Genomic DNA, 23,120 nt, shown 5'->3' with positions numbered 1-23,120 from the left:
TATTTATTAAAAAACACAGGATTGCTTTCCCCAGGTTTTTCCAATTATAGTGCATTGAATGGCCCTGACATCACTCTTGAGCCAGGGCCAGCCTATTCAACAGTCTGGCGAAGACATTTATTAACTGGTTACCTGCCAATTGTCTGGGCTAGGAGCTGCGGGACAGATGTGTTTTGAAAAGTGATAACATTGTTAGGGGCCTTATTTAGATAGTGAGAGGAAAGCTGCATCACTCTGCCCAGGCGCTCTGAAGTAGGCATTTAAAGTGGTTTATTAAAAAATAAATAATGATTAGGTTGAGCTATAACTTTCCCGTGTGGTTCCACTCTGCCGCCCTGTTTATAGGTAGGTTTTCATGGTGTTTCCTCTTTGGAGGACAGCTGGTAGTAGGACTTTGTTGAGGAGCAGTGGTCTTTCCTGTTGGCAGATGCTCAGGGTGTCAGTACAGCTGCTGCTCATCAGGGCCTGGGGCTGGCATCCCTGTGCCCAGCTCCACTGAGGCCAGGCAGGATGTCTGAGCCCACTGCCCTGAAGCATCTCCCAGGAGGTGAGTAAAGAGGAGAGGAGGACAGCTCAGGACGTGCAGGTTCCTGCCCTCTTGAAGTTCCTGGGCTGTGCTGTGGACGCTGTTTGCATTTAACCTCCTCTTAAAAATGTGCAGTGATAGACTCTCCACTATGTCTTTGGGGATTCTGCTCTAGTTGCTCTATCTCAGCCTAACCCCTCCATCCCGCAGCCAAAGCCTTTGGGTCTCGAACACTTGGGGACCAGCTGACATCTTTCTGCATTAAACCACCTTGCTTGGAAGACTTCTTGTGCTCCTTCTCAGTCTTCTCCAGGCTGTGCTGTCTCACCAGCCACATGGGGCACAGGAGCCAGCTGCCCTCGGCCTGCTGAGGATGAGGAGGGTCCTGGCTTCATGTGACACCCTAAAGCATGCTACTGCACAGTGCCGTCAGGACTGGGCTGGGTTGAGTCCATCCCTGGAGCAGGAGAGGGTTTGCTGAGGTTGTCACAGGTTTAAACTCGCTCAGTAGGTAGCACTGCTCCTCATTTATACAGAAGATTTTGTACCTTTAATTTCTTTGCTGTTTCCCTGCGAGGCAATGCTAAACTCCTCTTCCTAGAGCTTGTAAATAAACCCTGAAATTCCTGGCTCACTTCATTCCCTGCTAGATGCTGCCTTCATATGGACTTTCCCCACCTGCTCCACCCATAAAACCTCCCGTGTAGGCTCTCTGTTCAGCAGCAACTTGTTTAATGCTAGAGACCTAATAAAACCAACTGGCTTGAAGAAGATATATGTAATCCCATAATCTCTCTGTCTCTCCCCATTGCTGTGTTTAAATGGGATAGCTTTCTTTAATTGCATTGATTTTTTTTTTTCTCTCTTTTTTCTTGGTGCCACTACATAAGTCTTTTCAAATGATGGTGATATTTTGCCTCCTCTTTTTTTATTCCACCAGTGTTTAATTCTAGTCACAGTTCAGTTGTGCCCTGAATCATCTTTCCTTATTTAGGGATTTAGTTTATGAAGATAATTTCTAGATATTAGATTCTTTCTCCAGCCAATTTGCTTCTAGTTTGCATTCCTCTCCTAGGCTAAAAACTTTGTGTGGGACATGGGTCCTTATCTGATGCTCATCCTCTTCTCTGCTGACTTGTGTTAACAATTTTTGGCCTTTTTTGGCTGTGGGTAAGAGATTTTTAGCCTCATCGTACCTTCATTGGCCTGAATGATGGCCCAGTGGTTCTTGCTGGTTTTCTTTTCTACTCCAGGGGAAATGCATTCACTGAAAAATGTGATTTTGGTAGGGAAAATATGTTCTCTGATTTCAACTGAATTCAAGTAATAGTTTCAAACAACAACAAAAGAATCCTTTCAAGTCACAACATTTTGCTCAACTTTTCCAAAATCAAACACTGATTTTCAGTTTGCTTTGCAGTCTGAGACTAGACTTAAAGTTGTAGCTTTATGTGTTATATAGAGGATAATGAAAACCTCCCAAAAGTAAAATCAAACTATTGCTTTGGACACAGAATCGAAAGATTAACACACACAATAGTTTTCTTTTGAAATACCATTGTCATCTGGTTAATACATCCATAACTTGGAAGTATGGGATGCTCTAGTCACATATGGCAGAAGACTCGTAGAACATGGTAGGGTCTGATGCATTCTGTTACATTTTGGTTAACCGATTTCTTTTGAAAGATGGGATTTGATCCACATGGACTGGACTTTGTCCCAAGCAGTACACAGCGTAGCCTGAGTTAGAAAGGAGGTCACCCCAATGTGTCCAAAGGATGTGTGTCATTGCTGCTGCCATTTAACTGCCATTCATTTTCCTCCAATTGTTGTGACTTGACTCAGCCTAAATTCTGGTTAATCAGGGCTGGGGTTTTCATCAGAGAAGTTCTGCAGAGCCTCCCACAACCAGAGACTCTGGGCATGACTTCCAAGAAATACCACTCTGTAATTAATAATAATATGCCATTGATGCAAACTGTATTCCTAGAAAAGGATGAAGCAAGGGGCGTTTTACTTCTCATCCTCTTTGTAATGAATAAACCATTTCTGCTGGCTGTTTTGAATACTGCTGAACAAACCAGGTAGTGGATACGACATCAAAAAATGAAATAGTAATGGAAGGATTTTATATACTATGGCAAACCTGGTACTTAGATAATATAAAACATAAGTAGACTTTGTAAAGTTGAAATACCCATGTTAAAATCTCTTCCTTTTTTCTCCTAACCAAAATCTCAGATTTTCCACCTGCAGAAAACATCAGGTTTTTGGCCTTTTTTTTTTTTTCCCCAAGAATAATTAAACCCCACCAACCTGTAGAGACAGAATAAGTGCCAAACAGCTCCACGAGCTGATTCCACAGGCAGATTCCTAAGTTTTCCTTTACTTAAGCTGTGCTGAGGCGCTGGGCTTCCATGATGAGGAGCTGCCTGTGTTGGCGCTTTCGAGCTCTGTGTACGCCCATTGGTTTTCCACTTCTCCATCCTGTTGAGAAGCTGAGGTGGAGATATCACATGCACATGGGGAGATGGGCAGAAATTAGTGTTTCCTCCCAGCAAGTCTGGTCCCACAGGAGATGTGATGTGGCTGGGGAGGGCTCAGGGTGAGCATAAGCTGCTTCATGATCTGAGAGAGTTGATGGTATCCTGCGAGTGAAAATTGCCCCTTTAGCTGAGTATGAATGTCAGAGATGTTCATATAAGCAGATCCCTTTGTTTATTCTACCTTTTGTGCTATTTTTAGCTGTTGGCCAGCATCCTTTATTGCAGATCCACTGGCTTTAGGAAGAGGCGGATGCTAGTGACCTGATGGCTCTCGTGGCTGGAGTGCTCCATGAGGAAAATCAGGGATGGACTGTGAGTGCATTTACTGAGGGTGCATTTACTAGACAAGGAGGATGTGAGTACTTGGGTTTGTCACATACGCAAAGGACTGATGGTCGCTGAGTGGAGTTTTTGCCGTTTTCTTCAGACAGATCACCCCCTGGCGCTTCTGCTCTAGGCTGTCCTGCTCACTTGGGGTTTTCAGAACACAAATCTGATGCTCCTCCATGCCTTCTGAAACATGGCAGACCATTGCACTGGCTGGTGTTAAACCTCTTCCCCAGTCAGTCTGCAGGGTGCAGTGCCAAAACCCTGAGCAACTGGAGAAGAGGTTGCCAGCTGCCTTCAGAGACTTTGGAGAAGAGCAAAGACAGGAAAGCAGTGAGTCCTTCCCCTCGACAGCGCTGTCAGTGTGACATGCTTGACAATGTGTCAGCTCAGCTGAGAAATGTTTATGCACGGGGTGATTCCCTGCCCTACAGCAAGGTTGCTGGCAGCCACTGGTGTGATGCCTGTCTCCATGCTGGTGCTCTAAGTGTGATCTAAATACCCTGTTTTCTTCCACACTGCTGGTGGCTGGGATGGGCAGGTGCGATGGAGGGTGGTTTTTTGGGAGAGGGTTAATGGTGGGATCCCTCAGAGCCCGTGGCAGCAGGAAGCCGTATTGTGTGTTGACTTTAAACAGGAGGTTTGGGAGATCAGCTCTGGAGCAGAAAACAGGGACTTGGGAGGAACAAACACTCGCTGCTTCAGAAGGGCGGTGATTTCCTTTTGGGTAAACACGTCATTAATCTCAGGGAGCACATTCTTTTCCATCAAAAGATAAGGGATTCGAGTTGCCTTTCACAGGGCTTGGCCTTTTTAGATTGTTTTAACTGTGGGTTTCACTCCTTCAATTACAGACTTTACATAATCTCTCATTTTGGGTTTGCCCAAATGGGTGCAGAGAATGTCTTGGGCAAGGGAACTTCTTTCCTTCTTTCTTTAAAATTGCTCTGATCCCTTTCTCCCTACCCCCTTACCATTCTTTTCCCCCACTAAAACCTGTCTGGTTTTCACTACTTGCCGCTCTGATGAATTTGAAATGTGTGCTGTTTGTCCTAATTTATGAAACCATCTCACTAGGGCTAGTGATACAATAGGAGCTTATTTGTTTGCCGTAAGTGGAAAAAGAGCAATGGTCTCCTCTCCCTGCCCCAGGCTGCCTGTTGCTGCTCAGCTTTGGTTTGGCATTTTTGAGGATACCACTCGCTGTGGCCAGCAAGGCATGGTGAGGTGCTGGCCAAGGCATCCAGTGCTTAATGTTCAGCTGGCACCATCCTGGCATGTGGGGAAACAGCAGCAGCCGAGCTGCTGCTTTCACTCCTGCTGCCTGTGGCTTAAGGTCTGTGATTGCTCTGAGCTGTTTTGATTGTAAACGTGTTTAACTGGGATTTAGGGATGAAATTACGGAGGGAATTTAGTCTCTTCCTGTTCTCACCTCCTCTTCTTCCCAGTACTTTGTGTTAAGGGCTGCTCACAGTGGCATAGGTTGGGGTGGGGTAGAGCAGGAGGTGAGGAGCTCCTACATTACCCATCTGTTAGTGCCCTAGCAGCTTAAGCAGATGCTCTGCCATCTTTCTGCACTGATCCATCAGTGTGGCCATGTTCTATCGCTGTAATTGCCTTTTTGTCACTGCATAATCATTGACCTGCATGCATGCATGTAACACAGAAATTCCTCTCTGAGTTTTCCTTTGCCTAGTTTAAGACTCCCGAAGCAGAAATACTGAGGCTATGGGGGCTGTCAGTAAGTAGGATGTGGCCTGGAGGACTGAGGCAAATCCAAGGAATAATGTCATTTGTGATATACAGAGGGTGAATCTGTAATGTCAGGTATCAGAAGTCTTGTGTTTGCTCTTCTCTATCTGGGCTGGGCTGCACATACCCCATCTCCAGCTATGGAGTTGTGCTGCTGCCCACAAGTCCAGCATGGAACAGATGGGCTCCTGGCTCGTAGGAAATGTGTGCTGATCCGTGCTGATGGCGCACATGTTGCATGGGAGCTGCAGAAAAGGACAACCGGGTTTGGTGAATGTAGTCCCCTTGGTAGATGAGTCCAGTGGTGTCATGAAACAGACATTGATCTCTCCAGTCTCCTCCATCCTCCTCCATCTCTGCTCCCCTGCTCCTCTTCTCTTTTCCTTCTGTTTCTTCCCAGTCTTCCAACCAAAACTTGTATATCCAAAGGTGAAACAGGAGATGTCTTGGAAAAAGTTAAAGCATTTTTGTATCTCCATACAGGTTCGGCAAAGGTCATGTTTATTCTCTGTGCCTGCCAGTGCAGCTCTGCCTCTTAAGTCGCTTTGTTTTCATGACTCATCAGTTCCTTGTCTCTGAGAAGACTGGGACTTTCTGGTGAAAGCTTGTTCATTAATCTCACAGCAAGTTGAGCAGTGGACTGGTAGCACAGAACCCACCATACTGTCTTCTGTCCACCTCCAGCCCTGCTTCTCTTCACTCTTTTCCTTCCTAACCCTTCCACGTTTTTCTCATAGATCTCTGCCTCCACCTGCCCTATACCAGGCTGGCAACAGTGAGGCAGCACCTGGGAGTAGCAGTTCTAGTGTTGGACTTGCCTAGGAAAAAATGCGGGTAGGACCTCAGGAGCTGGATCTGGGAAGGTGTAAAAGCCTGGCTGCAGAAGTGGCCCGGCCTTGAGAGCACGTTGGAAATGTGATTGTTAGTGTCGGTGTTAAACAAGCCCAACACAGGAAGCCAAGTGTGTGCACGGGGGGATGCAGAGGCACGGGGCTTGTGACTACGCTGCTTTGATTGATTTTTTTATTCTATTAGGAAAGGTGATTCAGGGGTTATTGATGACCCTGGTGCCCTTTTCACGCCTCTTTGATGATGCCAGTTCGCTGGAGAGGTGCACTGGTTTTGGTGACTTTCGTTGGCTGTGTTGCATGGTATTGCTGGGCTGTGGTTGTGGTCAGCTGGACCCACATCGTTCTCTGACATGTGTGAGTACCCCCTTCTGCAGAGGCATCTGAAGCACAGCTGTGTCAGTGCAGAGCAGTGTTCAGAGCTGTTATGTCAGAGGACCCTGCGTTGCTTGTTACCTCAAATTAGATTTCAGTATTTGCATAGTGTGTGGGGAACACAAAGATAAAAAGATCATGGGGTTTCTACAACATTTATGGCTTTGCTTCCAGATCTTCATTGGAGGAAATGAAACTTTATCTTACTGTAGAGGTGTGTGTTCAGGTGAGGTAGCAGCTGTGGGACTAGGCTGTGAGGGCCATTCCAGTTTCCTCTACACTGGTGTGTCCAGGTATCTCTAGCACCTGCACCAGGACCCTGCTCTGAATATGCTCTTGGACTGGTGTCCAAATGGGATGACTGGATTTTGGAGCTTATGCCAGGGGGGTTTAGAGGTGAAAAAAGAAATGGTAAAGAGAGAGATAATTATGCCAGCAATATCTAATTGCTCTTTGGCTCTCCATGTCTTACATCACACATGAAAATGCTGGGGTCAGACCTGGGAAATGTGCTGCAAGACAAACACTTCCAGCTGTTCCTCTGAAAGCAAGTCTCAGCAAGTACCTTCTAGGCAGGAATGTGTGACCTTACTTATTTAGGAAAAGGAAAAAATCTCACCATTTTAAGCCTTCAGCGTTCACCTTCATAATTAAAATCTCTAATCACAAGCAGAGTGCAATACGTGACCGTCTTCAGGGAGCTGTTCCTTAAGGTGGTTTTCCATTTTTGCGTTATTTAGCCCCTGCCTCGGTGCCAGGGTTTACTTAACCTTAAGCTTGTGAACAGGCTTATTGAATTTGGCCAAGACTTGACTAATCTGTAATGAGCTCCAGGTTGCCTGGAACTTGGCAGCACCATCATCCTCTGTGCTGTTGCATAATGGCCTGACCCCGCATAACCATGGCTTTGCCTCATGCCCCTTCTTCAACCTCCTTGAGCCTGCTCTGAAACCCTGGGCTCCATGGAGGGGCCACCCTGCTAAGGGGTGTCCTGAGTGCTGAAAACCTCCTCAGCTGCTTTCATCCTCTTCCATGGGGTGAGAGATGGCAGAAAGTGCAAGAAAACCTCAAAAATGGAAACCAGCTGGGGTGAATGGGGGATGCAGTGGTGGCATCCAGGTGAAGGCCAGTACCTCCTCCCAAGCACCTGTGGTGGCTGGGGAATGTGAGAATCCTGGCCACCCTCCTCCTTCTTCTCCACCTGCATCAGGCTGATATGCAGCCCATTGGTGACCCCTGTACTTGTGAATGGAGGATGCTCATCCTGGAAGCTCTTCCATTTGAAACTTGCTAGGTGTTTTTTATTGTTAATTTCATCATTTTAATAAGGGCAACTGGAAGGACTTATTTTGTCAGAAATCACAGGAATAATGCAGATGTTGCTCTAAGTCAATTCTTTCCCCTCTTGTTTATTTACTACAGCTCCACCACTTGAGAAACCTATTATTTGCCTGCTCTTTATTGAGTATCCAGTGATGAAAATAATTTGATACCATCTTTACCATGCATTTCCCATAATGTTGGTATGGCACAGAGAAGGAACTGGTTTATTTTCCTTCTAGCATGAACCTGGGAAGACTGTCTTACAGCCCTTCAGCTCTAGCCCTCTGCACGCCAGCTGAGAGCAGGATCATTAAAGGCAGGATTTAGAGGCTGGGGGCTTGCATATATATTAATTGGGAGCAAAATTTGTCAGACAAATGCATTGTAATGAGCGAGGAGGAAGGCATCTGGCCTGGATCTCAGGTACCCAGCAGTAACCTGGAGGAAAAGATCCTCTTACAAAAAATAAGAAGAATTAAAAAAATTAATAAAATGATCCTGCCTTGTTTGGAGATCAGAGTGCCAAATATAGACCTTATCACATTTCCTTCCCTTCTCCTTCCGAAGCTTGTCCTTTTGAAGTGCACTTTCAATGGGATGTGGATAATTGACTCTGTGAACAACTGGCTGACTGCTCTGTTGGTTTAACCGATTGGTCTCAGTTGCTGATTTCTGTTTTGTTTTGGATGATTTTCAGCTCAATTGCCCCATCAGCTACAATTAGTCCCACTAATATGACAGCTGGAAGGTCACAGATGAGTCGCTCTGGTCACAGGCATGGGGGCAGCCAGGAGATACTCACAGCGTGGTGTTCTCAGCGCCATGGTCGTGTGCCGATAACCTTGCTTAAATCAATGGCAGTTGCAAATGCTGATGTAAAATGGATCAGAAGGGATGTGAGATTTGCTTCTCACACGGGTAGGGTGACTGACTGAGGAATAAGGTTGCAACAGCTTTTGGATGGTTGCAAGTAACTTTTGGATGAATTTTTCTTTAGTGAGACACAAAAGCTCCTGATTCTGTATAAAGGGAAATGTGGAGTGCCTGGGCTTCCTCTCGCACACCAGAGCAGCAAGGAAAGGAAGCAGAAGTGGGATAGAGTCGTAGATACATCCTGTGGCTCTTTCAACAAATCCACACTGTTGTTTTCTGTGATATCTGCCATCGTTTCAGGCTTTGTTTCTTCCACCCACAATTTACATTTGGAGGACTAAAGTGGGAAAGACAACAGCAGACAAATGGATGGAGGACACGGGATCATTTGGCTTCTTAAGATTAATAGGGGATAGATGCATGGAGGTGCAGGTTAGATGTTGGACTCTTGGGTCTCACGTTCTCTCTTTGGCCATGGTATGGCCAAAATGATATCACAAAAAATGTAGTCTGGTTGTATACTTGGCCTTTTGTATAAGAAGGGACACTTGAGGCACCCAAAGTGCCTAGGTCAGTCCAGTGTTGAATTTATATAGTCCCAAAAGCCAGTTGGAAGACCAGAGTTGGAGATGGTTCACTCGTGAAGCAAGACAGTGTGCCTGATGAGGTTCTGCAAGGGTCTGGTTTGGTTATTTGGTACTTCCTTTAATGCTAGGGTGATGGAAAAGAGAATATGCAGATTCAATTTGCAGGTGACCCCCAGCTGGGAAGGGCTTGCAGCAGCCTCACTGAGGGGTTCAGACTTCCAGATGACCTCACATAAGCTGTGGAAGGTTGTGTGAAAAGGGTGATTTGTGGTCTGATGAAGACAAAGTCCTACTGCCTGGCAGAAACCATAAACTATGCCAATGCAGGATGGGACTCTTTCCAGTAGCTGAAAAGACGGTGTCAAAAAATGCAAGTAGCTTATGGATCAGGCAAGAAGTAGCATCATAAACTTCAGACAAGGTGATTTGGGTTAGACAGTAGGGGAAACTGAAATGATAGAGATGGGGAAAATGTGAGAGTAAACCATCAAGAGAGGCTAGAGTCCACTTCACAGGAAACTTAAGAATTGGTGGGGCAAACGTTCGTCAAGGGTGACATAGATATATTTGTTCCGGCTGCTACAGAGCACAGGTTGGAGAAGGTCCGCAGATCTCCTTGGGGTGAGATGAGTATTTTGCCCACTCGTTTTGTTTCATTAATGAAACATTAACATTTCTATGAGGAGCACGTACTTTCTGAAAAAACTCTTGGCCAGGGACCAAACTTCTCCTCAAGCAGCTTGGTGGGAGCTTTGCAGGCAGCCCATGTTCCGTGCCATTGAGTGCATGAATTCCAGTTGAAGGAGCTTAGATCTGGTCTAATGGGAGGATACAGCCTACACGAATCTCCCCTTTATTTCTCCAGAAGCTGTGCTTTCTGTGGACATCTGTGAGGACCAGAGATCAGTGTGTTGTGCTGAGCTTATTCCCTTTAAATCTCGTGTGGGACTTGTTCCTAATGAAGATAGCTGGTGCTTTTAAAAAGCCTAGCAGCAGGAGACCTCTTCTATCAGTGTGTTTCCATCCATGTTTGGGCAACACAATGAATGCAGATGTAGTAGGAAACTTTTGATTATCTATAGGGTTTTTTTTTCTGTGGCAACTTCAAAGCTCTGTGGTTAGTTATATTCTGAGACTTTAAATGGATATGTCTTGTGTTCAGAGCTCTGATTTAGTTTTCCGGTTTAATCTATTGTCCAAACATCATTAATGTTGTCTTTGAGGAATGGGACAGCTTTGATGGAGTCTTTTTTTAATTTCTGGCCATCACCCTGTGCAGCCATAAACAGTATCCTGCCTGCTAATGAGAAAATTCAAGTTATTGCAGTCACATCTCTTGTGGAAATAGACTGGAGTGGCAGGAGAGAAAAATGAACTGACTGCTCACCTTCCACCCTCAGCTGGCATGAGCATTTGGATTACTGACAGGCAGAAGATGTTTCCACAAATTGAGATACACCATTAAAAAGCAGGGTCATCTGTTGAAAATGAAATAATTATTTTCATAGATGTATCATGAATTCCTTAATTCCTGCTGTTATGAGTTATCTCTTCTGCCTGTAAGCATCTATACCCATTCCTGATTAATGCCCAGTTAGCATGTCAGATGTTGGGCTCAACTACTCCTAACAAATCAAGGTTTGTGGAAGAATTTGGCTTGTCTTTCTATTGTGAAGTGAGGGATCAGCATCCTCCATTACATACCCAATAAACCAGTTTCATGATGCTGATAGCCTACGCATTGCTTTCCCCATCTTCTGTAAAACTTTTTGTTTGGAAAGTAAAGCTTGTGTGTGTATGTGACCTTGGAAACACCTGGCAGAAGCTGGTCCAAGGTCTTGGCATTTATTCCTTGTTGCGCCATGACAAATGTTTGCCAAAGATTTGGGAGGGGGGCAGCCGGTCGTGATGCACAGGCCCATGTTGAGTCGAGTCCTGGTTTGGGGATGATAATGCAGCAACAAGAGAGCAGTATTGGGAGAGTAAGTGCACAACGTGGCAGTGGGAAGTTTTAGAGCACCTTATTCCTTCTTCATTAGGAAACCCATCCTGCTGGGGAGAGCCTGCCCTGCAACAAACTGGTGTTACTGGCTCTGGCCTCATTGGCAACCAGTGTATAAGCTGGATGTGTTGGTAGCAGCTTCACAGCATGGGCTCATCTCAGGTTTTGTCTGTACAGGAGCTTGACTGGCAGAAACACAGGATTGGGATTAAGGTGTGAGGGCTTGCCCAAGAATGCAGTTGTTTTATGGCTGCATAATTTTGTTCTATTTGGAAAGAGGATTAAAGTGGCATGGATAAATGAGTATAAATACTAGCTGATCACCACAATGGACAAGTTTTACAAGAAGCTGTCCCGCTTGCTTGGAGTCACGACTTGGTGTGATCCATGTTCCGGCTTGGTGAGAGCTGCCCAGCCTGGTGGTGCCTCTTGAAGTGCTGACCTGCACTGCTGCACCTTTCCATGGCATTCTCACCCTTGTAACCACACTGACCTCTTGTCTGCCTTCTCCTTCCACCAAATAAGTTGACATTCATCCTCTCCATCTGTCCCAGGAAACAGCCACTGGTGTTGCATATGTGTAGAGGGTGGGTGGTTGCCAAGAGCAGGCTGGAGATTTCCTGCACTCCCTGTGGTTTCTCCTCTCACCCTGTGTGTCTTTGCAGAACATGGCTTCGTTGGCTACTCTGAAGAGCTTATGTTCAATAACACGCTGCCAGACTACAGCCAGGGGGAGTCCTTCTTCACTGTTTTTGGGGTTTTTTTCCCAGCTGCCACAGGTACAGTTAAGTTTTATCCTCCCTCTCTTTCCCTCCGCAGTCATACCTTGGAGATGAGCAGAAGCAAAGGCAAGGTGAACGGGACAGTACTTGGCCATAGCAGACTCATGTGGTTGGTAAAAAATGCTCAGGCTTTCCTCCAGCACCTCAAATTTTACGCAGTCTTGTTCTGTTCACTTGAATGTGTTCTTCTGTCTCTCTGTGGTCAGAACCTTCTGGACAGTGCTATGGGTTGATGGAGTGGTATAAATCCTTTCCTGCCAAGGAAAAGGCTCAGGCACTGGTCTGAGCCAATGCTATCAGGCCACAAGGTATCAAGCCTTTGTAAAGAGGCTTATTTATCTTATTAGATAAGCCTTATGACTTGACTGCACTGGGAGGGTAGGAAGAGCACAGGAGGGCTTTCCTTACCACAGGCAGACGGCCAGGCTGGGCTGATGCCATTGCTCATGATACTGACCCACCACTCTGCACGATGTCACAGGTGCATCTTTGCATGGTAGCAGAGCTCACGTTTATCATCTTAATTGGATACTTTCATATTATTCATTCCCTTAAATTTCTGGGAAGATCCATGTCCACTTTCCAAAGCTGGCAATCTCCAGTGGGAATAAAATAACTGTTAATTGAAGTTACAATATCTTTTGTTGATGCTGGGGGTTTTAAGCTATAAAAAGTACCGATTATAAGCAGTTTCCATAGCAATGAATTGTTGGATTACAGAATGAATTTTCAGAGGATTAGCTCTAAGCAACTCAGTGGAAGTTGTTCATAGGATTGTGGTACAGAGAGACAAAGTAAAGGGTTTTGTGAAACAGATGGGACTGGAGGAATGGACCAATGGCAGAAGTTGTTGTCAGGTGCATCCAGTGCAGGACTTCAGATTTTCCTGTGAAATCCTCTCTCCCAGCTTATGAGGCTGGCTACTGCCTCGCTGTAGACATCCTCCTGGAAAACTCACCTTCTTGAACTCTTGGCACCATGGAGAAGTTACTTTGTTCTTTCTACCTGGCCCAAGTTACTCCCCCAGCCAAAGAAAGAGACCTTTCTCATGAGCCCTGCCTGTGATGCAGGAAAGCAGTTTTTTCCAGCTCCCTGGTTATAGAAGAGGAATAGTTATGACAAAGCTGTGCAGAAAATTGCAATGATTAGCCATGTTAAATGGTTCTTCATCACTGCTAATGCTTGGCTGCTAGGATGAATGCCAAAGCTAATAGATATAATTTATTTAAAGCCCTGGCAGCCTGTTGCTTTGTTAGTTAGCGGTAGTAATACCAGTAGTAATGTTAAACATTCTCTGAAAATAAAGTTTGGGCTGATGTATAATTACTTTGGTTGCTACAAAGCTTTTTCATATGTTCTTTTTAATTGCTTGGTTATTTACAGGATTTAAGTTATTCCTTTGGAATAGCAGTGCCAGTGGTACCATATAACATTGCTATTGCTCTCGTTATTGCTGTTTGTAGCACTGTGGAGTTCAGGAGCCTCATAAAACACAGGGTTGTGTTCAGTGCTCTATCTGGAAGAACTTGTGATGTGCTTAAGAAATATTTACAGTGGGCTTCAAGACTTCTGTGCTGCAGATCACAACTGGGGAGCCCACTGCAATTTCAGCAGTTCTGGGAATAAAGCTCACAACTCCCAGGGCTCGGCTATGGATGACAGCTGGTTCCCCCATGTCCCACCTGACCCATGCTGGCTTAGCTTGCCTTCTTCTCCACGATGGGGGCGTGATGCTAGGGCTGAAGACGGGACCCTGGGTCTCTCAATGTCCCACATGCTGGAGCAGAGCTGCTTCCCACTGCACTGCAGGTGCTGCCTGGATGCAGCCCGAGCCCGCCAGCAGGACAGGCGGTCCACGAAATTGAAGATGACACTTCAGGGATGGATTTGGCAGCGGAATTAATAATAGGCTGGAGAGATGCGATAGGATTGCCAGGGCCTCTGGTGCTGGGCAGGCGGCTTGATGCAGATTGTGAGCAAGCGCCTGTGTCAGACTCCAGCAACTCCACATGAAAGGGAGTGACAGGGACATGCGAACATCAGTCCCAGGTTATCACCTCCCGCCTGTGCTCCTGCTGCTGCCCAGCACCATGCCCAAGTGGTACCTATCTCTGCTGGAACCCCTGCAGTGACCCAGCTGGAGCACTGGAAGTGAAATTCTTTGTGTTAACAGAAATCTGGGGAGAGTTTCAGCAAAACAATGTTTAGTTTTGAAGGGTTACTTCGAGCCAGTTTGAAACATTTCTTTGACCCCAAATTCTGTTTATCTTTAATAAATAAATGTTCTGTTTACTCTCCATAATTTTTAGCATATGCTAGTTTACAATCTAAGATGCTGTTTTGATAACAAAGGTTTTTTAAAAAAATGTTTAGGAAATTGTGAAACAAGATGTTTGGGCCTTTTTGGTATGAAATGTTCCTCTTTGAAGTGAAACTGTTTTGATCTCTTTGGGATAAGCTCTTTCCTCTCCTTCTGAAATGGTTGTCTGAATGCAATTGATCAAAGTTTGGTCTCTGGGATGTACTGAAAAGTGGGTTTAAGTTGCCCTTTTCCACCAGAAATAGCAGTGAAAGGGAAACTACGGAAATACTGGCTAACAGCTGTAAAAGTAAAGAGAGGCAGCCGCTTCAGGAAAAGGGAGCAGGACCTGAGGGGAGAGCCTTGACAGACTGAATGGGCAGGAGGAGCAGCTGAGTGTGCTTCAGCTGCAGGGGATGGGATGGCCGTGCCAGCCTTTCAAAGACCGGTAGCAACATGCTGCCTCTTATGAGCATCCTCCTTGGATTGTTTTGTCCAGGTCAGGTTGTTTTCTCTGTTTCTCTGTGTTTTATTGGTACAACTCCAGCAACACAAGTGGAGTTATCCCAGTTTTATGGTTGAGCAGTAGTAAGCAGAGGCTGATCTGTTTGCTTCCTGGGGAATAGCTGTTTAAGCCATTTCAGCTGGATATGCAGTGTAGCTGGCTTTATTCTCTCAAGTTTGTAATTTAATAATCAAGGAGTAGGTGAGCATTCCGAAACATACCTCTAGAGCTGGTTTAAATGGGAGTGAATGGGCATGGAAGACTTGTATTTGCTGTCTTCAATCAAAAAGACTAACTTTTTGATGTGAACATAACCCCTATAGAGATTCCGTGCATTAACCAAATGTTTTCCTTTGTGTTTGGAAACACCTTCTTGATGCACATGCTTTGCTGCTGCACTGTGATATGCAAACACCCAGCTGCCCATCCAACCAGGGCTTTGCATGGGGAAGGAGTCTTGGGAGCTGCCTGCCCATGTTCTCCTAGCAGCAGCCATGCAACTGTCAATGCGCTTTTAAAATTAAGTTACACGTTGTTTCTGTTGTGCAGAGAATGTTTTTCTACGAAATCCCTGAGGTTTCCTGTCTAATGAAAGGAGTGCGTTGTCATGTGATACAAGAAAGTAAGATGATGTTTAAAGTGGTGTTAGTGGAAAATATCAGTGTACTGAAACCAGTTCTGAAATAAACCATACTTGGCATTTGCAAAATGACAGCAAGTGGATTTAGAAGTTTTGGACTAAGCTATTAGATGATGTAAACTGGCACAACTCCATTGAAGTCAATGGAAAGCTGCCAGTTTACATCAGTGGAGAATGTAGCCCTTTAAAAAAATTAGCTACAATTCTTATTTAAGATTTTCCATTCTTCATGTCTTGGGTGAATTAAAAAAACAAAACAAAACAAAACTTTCACATTTTATAGCAAATTCACTGGAAAATGCATTGGGTGTTTGTAGGTAGTCATATCTACAGTTATAAACCATGTCTGGTGGAGTTAGAAGCCACAGCTGGTGGTGATGGTTGTGCCTAATGTACAGTGTAGGTGGTCCCCTTGTGCACGTATCCAGCCCCTGGATGATGCCCAGGACTGGATTATGCTGGGAATAGCAGCATTGTAGAGACTGTCTCAGCTATAATTTCCTGGCTGAGTTGACCGTTTTCTCATGCTTCCTCATCCAGAAGCTTTGTCATTATCTGCTGCTGTCTGAGATAATAGACAGTGTGGAAAATCCAGCCCGCTATCTCATTGAAACAGAGAGGTGGATAATTTTCTCTGCGGACAACCTGCACATATGACTGCTAGAGTTCAGAATAGACTGGCCATTTCCCTAGGGACAGGTCTGTGTCTGGAGGAAGGAACGTCCCAACTTCTCTGTGTCATTGAATTTTATGTGCAAGTGTAGGGTTTTTCTTCTGTTGAGTAGCTAGAGTCTCTGGAAAGGCTGTTTGTGGCTGCTCACGAGTCAGACCGGTTCTTTGGCAGTCGGTGGCAGAGGCTATGGATGGTGAAGATTGCTTTGTTTTGTTTGAAAACTAACCAGGTTGTCCTTTCATTGAAAAGTGGGGTGGACAGTGTGCTGCTCACAAAAGACCTTGTCAGTACTGCTCTTTGGCAGCTCTCATCTTGTCTGGAGAATTACTTTTTGGGAGGTGGTGGACAGGTGGCTTTGGCATTGTCCATACATCTGTACTATGAGATTGTCCATACTTTTGCACTGGTCAGGTTAGAGACGAACTTGTAACACAGAGAGAATGGCTTTGGCCTGAGTGGCCGAGAAATCTGTGTTGATTCCCTCTGTGGTGTCCTTGGCCTTTGGCAGTGGAAGCCATGAGATTCTGGTGATCTCCTGGAGATGCTGACAGAAGCTAGTGGTGTGCACTGGCCTGGGTCTGACCCCTAGCTGCTGTCAGGCAGGAGGTCAGGCACTGGTGTCGAGATAATGTTTATGTGGGCTCTGGCAGGTCATCTCCTGGCTGCTCCTGAATACCTGTGGGTCTGTGGAAGAACGCAGTGAGGTGGCCTGGACTGTGCAGTCATCGCTGTACTGATGACTCACGTCTTTAGCTTTTTTCATATCCAGTCCAGCAAACCCCATTTTAGTGTTTCCCCAGTGCTTTGCTGAGGGAGGAGTTTGGATGAGGAAGAGGTGAGTCAAGCTCAAGCTAGAAGATTTAGAGGTGGTGCTAGATGTTTAGGAAACTTGGCCGAGAGGCATACGATATTAACAGCTGTCCTGACAATAGTTTGCACCCTTTGAAAGAAAAATTCAGAGTATTCTTAGCTTTCTGCTTTGCCCCTGAATTGCAAAGTAGCATGCCACCTAAGAGTGCTTCTTAGAGACTTCATGTAGCATGATGTTTGTGACCATTTCCACCAACTTCTGCCTTCCTGACTTTTCTCACCTCCAGCTAAGCCTATTGGGTAGCTATTTAAAAGAAGCAGTGCTTGGAAACTTTATCTGGGGAAAAGCACACCAATTGACACGCTTCTAGCAGGGCTGTTCAGAAGTACATCCATACGATAGTCTTCCAAGAGAAAATTAAGGACTCATTTTGATTTGTAATGTTTTCAGTATGGTGTCAAGGGTTTAAATCTGTTCTGAATCTGGAAGACAGCTCTTCCAGGAGCTGAGGAATGCCAGGGGCCCATGGGGACCAGGGAGTAGCTGTTGGGGCTCTGGCTCTGTGGTGGAGAGGAGGACAGAAAAAGGTGTCTGCTGAAAGGAATGATCAAGGGGGGAAAGAAAAGAAGATCAAGGAAAAAATATTAATAATGAAGAAATAAAGACCTGGATGCTTAGCCAATGTGTTTGGCAACATATGAGTGCCTTGTGCTCATTTACTTGCTCTTCTCATGGCAGCACAGTGAGGAGAGGAAGGGTTAAAATTTCCATCAAGCAGACAGGGAGATGGAGCTGTAAAGATGCACAGCAACACCTGGGACAAAGCAGGGAGATGAGCCCCTGTTCCTTGATTAGCAGCCCAGCTGTTGCTCCCTATTGTCAGTTTATCAGTAGCCATGGTCTGTAGGGAAGGCATCCATCTGTCTGGGCTGGGTTTGCCCTCTTTATTCTGGAATTTATCCCATGGCTCCTTTCTACCCTTTGTCAAGGGAGAAAACTCTTCCAAGCAGCAATCAATGAGCTTTAAAATGCAATGGGGTGTTGCTGCTTTAGAGATGTTGTCACTCAGATGTGCAGCCTGGGAGCCTTCATCAGTCTTGTGCCCTCTGAAAATGAGGGATGACGCTGGACTTGGCAGCTGAGTGGCAGAATGACGTGTGGTTGTTTCTCTGCTGCCATGTCTGGCAGATGCTGCGCGTGCCGTGGCGCTGGCATCCTTCTTCTCATTGTTCTGTGGTGATCTCACCCCGGCTCCCAGGGACCATCCCATGAGCACTGCTGGCTGGCACCTGGCCTGTGTGCCTTTATGAGGACGTTAGTCTGACATCTGAGGGGTGGGATAGCAATGGGCAGAAGTTAATGTCTTGAAAAGACTCTTCCGTCCTGACTTCAAATTGTCCGAATTCTCATCAGGATTCCAAATCACAGATTTTTTATTTTATTTTTTTGTTTATTTATAACCGATATCTGAAGTCTTATAGGAAAAGTTTTCAGATAATGTAACAAGAAAAGTTGTGTTTTCTTGGCAAATCTGGTATAACTCCTCCTTTAAGTATGGGCTAAGCCTCACAACCAGTTTGTACCTTGGGTTCCTAGCCTCAACATGGAGACTGTAATCCATTGCTTCATGCTGTTTCCCTTTCTTGCGTCTTAGATGGCAATTTTTTAGGTTAAGGACCATTCCTGATTGTACAATACCCTGTACTCTGGCCTAAAATAACAGTTCAGTACTTTATTTAGTTCTACCACATGTTTTCTACATGCTGCTGGGACAATCACTCGCCCTCTCAGCGCTTCTTTTTCCTATCTGCAAAGTAGAGACAATGCCTACTTCCAAAGCAGGTCCCTTGGCTGGAAGGTGCCAGCTACGTGCTGAGCACTGTTATTCCCTCTGCTAAATGCGCATGTGATCGTCATTAAGCACAGACAGGACAGGCCATTTTGTAATGGTGGTTGTCCCCCATGAATGCAGGGAACTGTAATGGATCTGGTCTGGGGGGGTGGTACCACCTGCTGAATGCACTGCTGTGATGAACGGTAGCATTTATCTTTTCAACAGTTGAGCAGCACTGTCTTCTGTGAGGTTTGCACTAAGATAAGATGGGTTTTGTTCTGCTTCCCCCACAGCATTGTTCAAACTGGACAAAGGGTTCTTTGTAGATGTGATATTGGTGGCTTGCTTCAAAGACATGAGCAGTTTCTTACCAAGCATCAATGGAAACCAATATTTGTGTGCATGGCAGTGCAATGAAGTGATATTGTTACTGGTTAATCAGTTAACTGATTGATTAAATTATATTACATATTGTAATACCTATTATATATGCTGTAACTTAGATTAAATTGCATCTCTACAGGTGTGATGGCTGGGTTCAATATGAGCGGAGATCTCCAGAAGCCTGCTACCAGCATCCCCTTGGGATCTCTGGCTGCTATTGGTACCTCGTAAGTCATTAATTGTGAAAAATTTACTCTTTGGAGACTGCCCTGGATGTGACCAATCTATTTCATATTCCTATCAGCATTTTATTACTAAGCCATCTGGAAAATTAAAGGCTGGCTGTCATTCAAACTATTATCCGTTACAACCACCTATTCTGGGTGGGTTAGAGAAGAGGTTCGTTAATGCGCATGTAATCAGTCTTTCCCTTGCTGGGTGGGATCTGTGTTGGTGCTAGAGCAGTTGTGCTGCTGCAGCCTGGCTGTCCCAGAACGGGATCAAAGTTCTCAAAGGCCTGGGGTGCGTGGTTTTGTCACTTACTACTGTTGATTTTGAAGTGCCTTATTTTTCTATATAAATAGAAAATACTAGAAAAATTAAAAATACAATTTTAGGGGAAAATGGGGCCAAGACAGGTGAGATGACCCTACAAGGCCAGGAGAGTGCAGGAGCCCTTCATCCCCAAGCAGTCCTCTCCCCAGAAAATTGTGCTTTCCAGGAGTAAAATACTGTTACATATTAAAAAACTCACAAACCTCAGTAGGTTTTCCTGACTGTTTTCATTGCCACCTAAATTGCTTTTGAAATTGTTACTTTTAATTGTGTACCAAGGTTCAGACAGAAAGGATCTTCACAATTTAGAGAGATTCCTGACAAAATTGGTGCTTGTTTGAAGTGAGGGGATTCTGTAGGACACAGAAGTATCACAGATGGATGGACTGTGGCCATTTACATCTCTGCTCTCTGGGCTTTGCAGACAGACTGGATTATCCCTTCACCTGAGTACTGGAAAGGCCAGGGACACCAGAAGAGGATCATGACTTGGGTTGGAGAGCAGGCTGGCTGCGGTGTTTAATGTTACTGCCAGATGAGGGGATCTCTGTACCTCCACAATCATAGAATGGTTTGGGTTGGAAAGGAGCTTTCAAGGTCATCTAGTCCAACCCCCCTGCAAATGAGCAGGGACATCTTCAACTAGATCAGGTTGCTCAGAGCCCTGTCCAGCCTGACCTTGAATGTCTCCAGGGATGGGGCATCTGCTGCCTCTCTGGGCAACCTGTGCCAGTGTTTCACCACCCCCATCATAAAAAATTTCTTTCTTATGTCTAGCCTGAATCTACCCTCTTGCAGTTTAAAAACATTATCCCTACAGGCCCTATCAAAAAGTCTGTCCCCAGGACTCGGTTATTCTCCCCCGCACACATCAATAGTGCAGGTAGCTTCCCCTCAAGGGTACTGTAAGGTCATGCTGCAACTGTTCCTGGTACATTGTAGTGGGTAAGAAACATGGACTGGTGTTAAATTAATCCCTGCAGGAGCAGCCCATGCAGAGTGATTGAAGACACAACTTGCTGGTACTTGATTGTCTCCTGTCTCTGCTGATGAGCAGAAATACCAATGGTCTTGTCTTACTGGAAAAAAAAAGACTGTATTTTTATTGTTTGCAGGTGGTTTCTGTACATGGTCTTTGTTTTTTTGCTGGGAGCCATTTGTACCCGTCAGTCGCTCCGCTATGACTTCATGATAGCAGAGAAGGTAACTTGTTCAAATAACCCAGTGTAGTTTTATATAATAGTGCTTTCAAGTGGCCATCTGCCTCACTGAATGATTGAACTTTCCAAAGCCTGATGAATTTGGGTACACATCCCTCATAGAAATTCAGGGGGATTTTCCCATTGCAAATCTCAGTGTACAATTATTTGTGTAATTTTGCATTCACCAGCATGTCCAGTAATGCTGAATCTTGGCATAATCACCCGGCAATAGCTTTAAGAGTTAAATATGCTAATATAGTCTAATGATAAATGCTGTATTTTATTCAGTGTTTCCTTTCTCTTTGGTGAAAGCTTAGACCAAATTGAATTCTCTAAAGAACCCCTGAAATCTCTAAAGAACCCCGCTGCCTATCTTTACTAAGTCAAGTGAAGCTTACTTATAGCCCACATCTAGTGGGCTATAATTGCAGGGCCAGCAATAGGATTATTAAACTTGAGACATTCCACATGGGTGTATATACATGAGGGAGGTTTGCAGTGTCACAGGCAATGAACCTTACCATTTCAGGCCTTGAATAAGAGAGCAAAAGATTTTGCTGTGTGCTGTTGTCTTACTTCAGATGGGATACAGAAGGGCTAAGTTTCTGTTATTCAGCATTATCCGGAATCATGGGTTCACCATATTTGACACTATTTCTTGTGATTAATTTAAAATGGAGATGTTTGCCATTTATTTAATTTGTAGCATGGTTTTAATCTAAAATGTAAATCTGAAAATCTGGCTTTGTTTTCTTTCTAAGTAATTGTAGCTCTGGAATTCCTCCAGCCCCCCAAATAAGCTCCATGTTATTGGTGAGGCTCCTGCTAAAGTCAAAAATCATCTCTGTTTCAGGGAAAAAAAGAATGAGCCTACCTTCTTTAAAGCAATGTCTTTGTATGTTAATGACTTAGTAGGTGAAAAGTACAGTAACTAAAAGAATCAGCTTTAAGTGTATCCACTGAAGAGACTGTTAAAGCTGTGGTTTAACTTCAAAACTTGTGGGGTTGCAGAATAGATGAAAAATCTCACAGTAAAGAATGTGAAGATATTAAATAATGTTAAATATAAAAACCAACCAACCCAAGCCCCCAAAAGAGCAAATTCAGTTTCCTTTTCCCTAGAATGGAACACAACAGTGGTGCAATCCCAATACTCGCGTTGCTTCTTTGAGTTACTCCAAGCTGCTTTAGATTTTAATGACTTTGTTTGAAGAGAGACAGGCAGGGAGAGATTATTACACATCCAAACGCTCCCTTTCTGTCACTCACAGGTGAGTGAGTGCTTGGCTGCTTTTCTCCCTTACAATACTTGTTTGGCTTTTGAAACATAAAAATGAGATTCAGTAATTTCACTTCTAATGAGCTCCAAGTGCCAATTTCTTACAAAGTATTCACACTCTCCATGCTCAGCCCCCCCAGCAAATCCTTTCATCAGCCTCAGTGAAAAGGACTCTTCCCCTCTTCCCCTGATCTGAATGCCAAGCAGTACATTTAAATGCAAGCATTTTTGGCAGCTGAAATAATATGTGGTATCTAGCACAACTGTTTGTGTCTTCCAAGTATTTCTCAAGGCAGGGCATGATTAGAGGAGAGGGAAGGGAAGATTCCCCATTGAGTCTCTGTCCGTTGGTCTAGTGGAAACTGATAATTGCTTATCTTTGCCTCAAGTTTCTTCTGTCCCTCAAGATAAAATTCACAAGGCTAAGTGGACTTCATGGGGAAAATAAATGTTGTGGTAAGAAGTTTCTGCAATTCTGGACCACAACATTAATTTTATGTGCCTTTACCGAACAGCAAGCATTTTATGGCTTTTTATCCAATGTCCTCTTTGCTGTGTGCAGATTTTATACATGAGGAAAAGGCAAATATAGCTTGAATCATCTTTAGCCACGTACATTTTTGTAATTCTTTCTAATAAAGCATGTGCCACCTGACTTCAACAGGGGCAGAAACTGGGAGGGGCCATGTTTGTTTAGACCTCATTTTCCATGAGAGAAGGGCTGGGAGCAAAGGACATGTGTGATGCAGGGGACCTGCATTCAGTGACATCCTCTGCCACAGATGTCTGTCTGGATCTCCAGCAGCTTGCTGCAGTAGAGTATGGGCAGGGTGGGTCTGGACTGAAATTTGGGGGTATTATCGCTGCGTGGTGTTTCTGTTGGTGTTACTCCCCCCCAGCCTTGCCTTCCTCTGTGGCTGGCTGCTGGTTGTCAGACATGTATGGTCTTGCAGGACTTGGGGATGGCTCAGGCGACCCCAGACCTTAGTCTGCT

At 44.9% G+C, this 23,120-nt stretch overlaps 1 protein-coding gene across 1 annotated transcript in view; it reads left to right on the top strand.

The window, feature by feature from the left end:
- Positions 1 to 23,120, top strand: part of SLC12A8 (solute carrier family 12 member 8) — a 48,843-nt gene that overhangs the window by 11,098 nt on the left and 14,625 nt on the right. Inside the window, exons 5-7 of the mRNA XM_080621053.1 lie at positions 11,828 to 11,941; positions 19,230 to 19,317; positions 20,761 to 20,848. Coding sequence (XP_080477179.1) covers positions 11,828 to 11,941; positions 19,230 to 19,317; positions 20,761 to 20,848 — 290 coding nt within the window. The remainder of the gene's footprint in view (positions 1 to 11,827; positions 11,942 to 19,229; positions 19,318 to 20,760; positions 20,849 to 23,120) is intronic.

The sequence above is a fragment of the Psittacula echo genome (assembly GCF_963264785.1).
Source record: "Psittacula echo genome assembly, chromosome: 6".
NCBI classification, from domain to species: domain Eukaryota; kingdom Metazoa; phylum Chordata; class Aves; order Psittaciformes; family Psittacidae; genus Psittacula; species Psittacula echo.
Note: the sequence above shows the minus strand (reverse complement) of the source record. Positions and strands in the feature narration are given on the sequence as shown.